The sequence below is a fragment of the Alligator sinensis genome, unplaced genomic scaffold (genome assembly GCF_000455745.1).
Source record: "Alligator sinensis unplaced genomic scaffold, ASM45574v1 scaffold125_1, whole genome shotgun sequence".
NCBI classification, from domain to species: domain Eukaryota; kingdom Metazoa; phylum Chordata; order Crocodylia; family Alligatoridae; genus Alligator; species Alligator sinensis.
Window position 1 is genome coordinate 1,555,494 of NW_005841893.1, and position 2,438 is coordinate 1,557,931.

General features: G+C 38.7%; 1 protein-coding gene across 9 annotated transcripts in view; it reads right to left on the reverse strand.

The window, feature by feature from the left end:
* Window positions 1-2,438, reverse strand: part of KLHL8 (kelch like family member 8) — a 96,449-nt gene that overhangs the window by 77,035 nt on the left and 16,976 nt on the right. For 7 of the 9 annotated variants that reach the window (XM_014517144.2, XM_006018094.3, XM_025197259.1 and 4 more), the window contains exon 2: window positions 429-751. In XM_014517144.2, coding sequence (XP_014372630.1) covers window positions 429-635 — 207 coding nt within the window. In that variant the 5' untranslated portion in view covers window positions 636-751. The remainder of the gene's footprint in view (window positions 1-428; window positions 752-2,438) is intronic. The other 2 variants (XM_014517142.2, XM_006018097.3) reach the window with 1 other exon arrangement.

Sequence of the window (2,438 nt, forward strand, 5' to 3'; positions counted from 1 at the left end):
CAAGACAACACTTCAGCCAAGAGGTGAAACTAAATTACTTGCAAGTGGTAAAAGAGAAGAAATAAAGAGACTGTGGCTGGAGCCATTCAGAACACTTTTTTGTGACAGCATTCTAGATGTAGAAATGGGGCTGGCAAGTACTAAAGTCATGAATTTCATAATATAAACAGTAACTAAAGTAAATACTAAATTTGATGTTCTCTTTTTCATGAAAAGAGACAGAAACTGCAACACCTCTACGTGAAATTTCTCAGCTGCCAGCAGCTGTTCAAGTGATCTCAAGCAACTTGTAAAAATATCCCCCCAAAATCTGGAAATTGTGACTACTTACAACTGGTAATGCAGCTGCACATTTATAGAGTACCTGTTATAAACAGATAATTAACATAACAGATGCAGGTGATAAGAAAGACAAAATAATTTGTCACCTTCAACGTAATGTCACAGAGCTCCCCAGCTTCATAGAAGTGAAGGAGAGAGTTGTGAAAGTCCTTCCATGCTTCATTGGCTTCAAAGATAAAGATTTCATCTTCACTATCACTGTTTGAAGATCTCTCTTGCTGTTGCTGCTGCTGCCTTTTCCTCTTTATCAGATGAGTTTTTGCCTGCTCTGGGAGCATAGATTCTGAAGCCATCTGACAGTTTTTCTTTCACAGCACAAATCTTGTGAACACTTCCCATAAAGACAAGAAGAGAAATGGAGCCTATCAAAAATCAGGTCCAGAGTCAAGTAGAGTTATCATTTTCATATCTAAAATAAAATAAAAAGATTACATCCAGTGTACACTAGCAGAAGAAAGCTGATTCGTAGCTTCAGAGTTCTTATTTTTAACCCTGCTGTTCTGAAGAAACCATCAACCAGGAAGTACCAGAGCCACAAAGGAGTATCTTGTACTTATGAAATCTTCAAAGAAGGCAGTTTTTATTCAGGAGTTACTTACTCTCAGCTCGGGGAAAATAGGTGTTTTAGCAGACATTAACCCCCCCCCCCCCCAAACCAAAAAAACCCCACCTCAATCTGAAAATATCTTGTATATCTAGTCAAAATAAAGTGTGATTAAATGGAACAGATAAACTACTTTGTATCCTAAATGTTTCAAAATTACAAAGAATTGAAATGCACATCCAAACAAATAAACAATGAGAAAAATAAAAGGGACTGAAGTCTGTTTTGTTGGAGGAGGGTGGGGAAGAGGAGGTGTTTGGTAGAAAGCAATATTTAAAACAAATCTCAAATGACCAACTAATATCCCCCTCCCACCCCATCTTTGAAGCATTAAAACAAAAAGGCTTTTCTGCTATCCATTCAGACCCACACTTAAACTTCTTGAGCAGAGAAGGTGCGAGTACTCAAGATCGGCACAGTTTTTGTCCAGGAAAGAAGTCTCGACTGTGTTGCTATTGCACTTCATCCAGGACTATGGGAAAAGTTAATTGGGGGGGCGGGGTTGGATTAGGACTGGAAAGAGTGCATTTTTCCATATCTGGAACTTGTCATTCAGGTGTCAACTGTACTACAGTTAATAGCAAAATGTTGGTGCTACGTTGCTCCTAAACTGCTGCTATTATAAGGAGTGCTGGCTGAATATATGGTAGGAGAAGGTGTTTTTACAGATGCAATGTTGCGAGTAACCAGCTGTTATTATAAGCATATACCTGGTTATATTACATTAATTCTAATTAAGTCCTCTGTAGCCCCAATACTGAGTTCCAACATCAACTTGTATAAGACAAGTTATGGGAAACAGGGAAAGGTAACTTTTTGTACATGAACTGATTACTTGAGTTTAAGTAATTTAACCGTAAGGGTGTCTTTACACATGGTCCGAGGTAGAGGTGTGTGTGGGGGTTGGGGGAAACCATTTTAGCTTTAGTTAAAGCGCCCTCACCATCACTTTCAAACTTGGAGACGCTGAATACATGTGAATGCCAAGGCTGCTGGAGCATGCCAATTAGCATGCTCCAGCAACTTGATTAATTAGCATGAGTTGGAGCAGGTGTTGGACAAATGTATAGGTGCCCTTGGGGCCTGGTTCTGTTCCATCTATTAGATGTATAAGCAGACATAGGCACTACAATGTGATTATTTCAACCTGCTCAAATCCCTGAAAAACAATTAATGAAAAATGCGGACCATCATTATTCACCTCTCTGCTTTTTTTTGTGACTCAGTCTTAAGGGTAAAAAGACTCTGTTACAAAAGTTAGACACACATTGCATTTTCAGGGACAGAATGGAATAATTGCCCTGAGGCACCTAAATCCACTTAGAAACAGACTAGGTAGAATAGAATTTGACCCATTAACTTGATGATACTTAATAATTTATGGGTGCTGGGCTTTTAAACGTTTCAAAACAGTTAAGGTACTTTGAACAATCAGAGTTCTTACATCTGCCAGGGAACAAGTTTAGAAACTCACAAGGAATAGTGAAAGAGT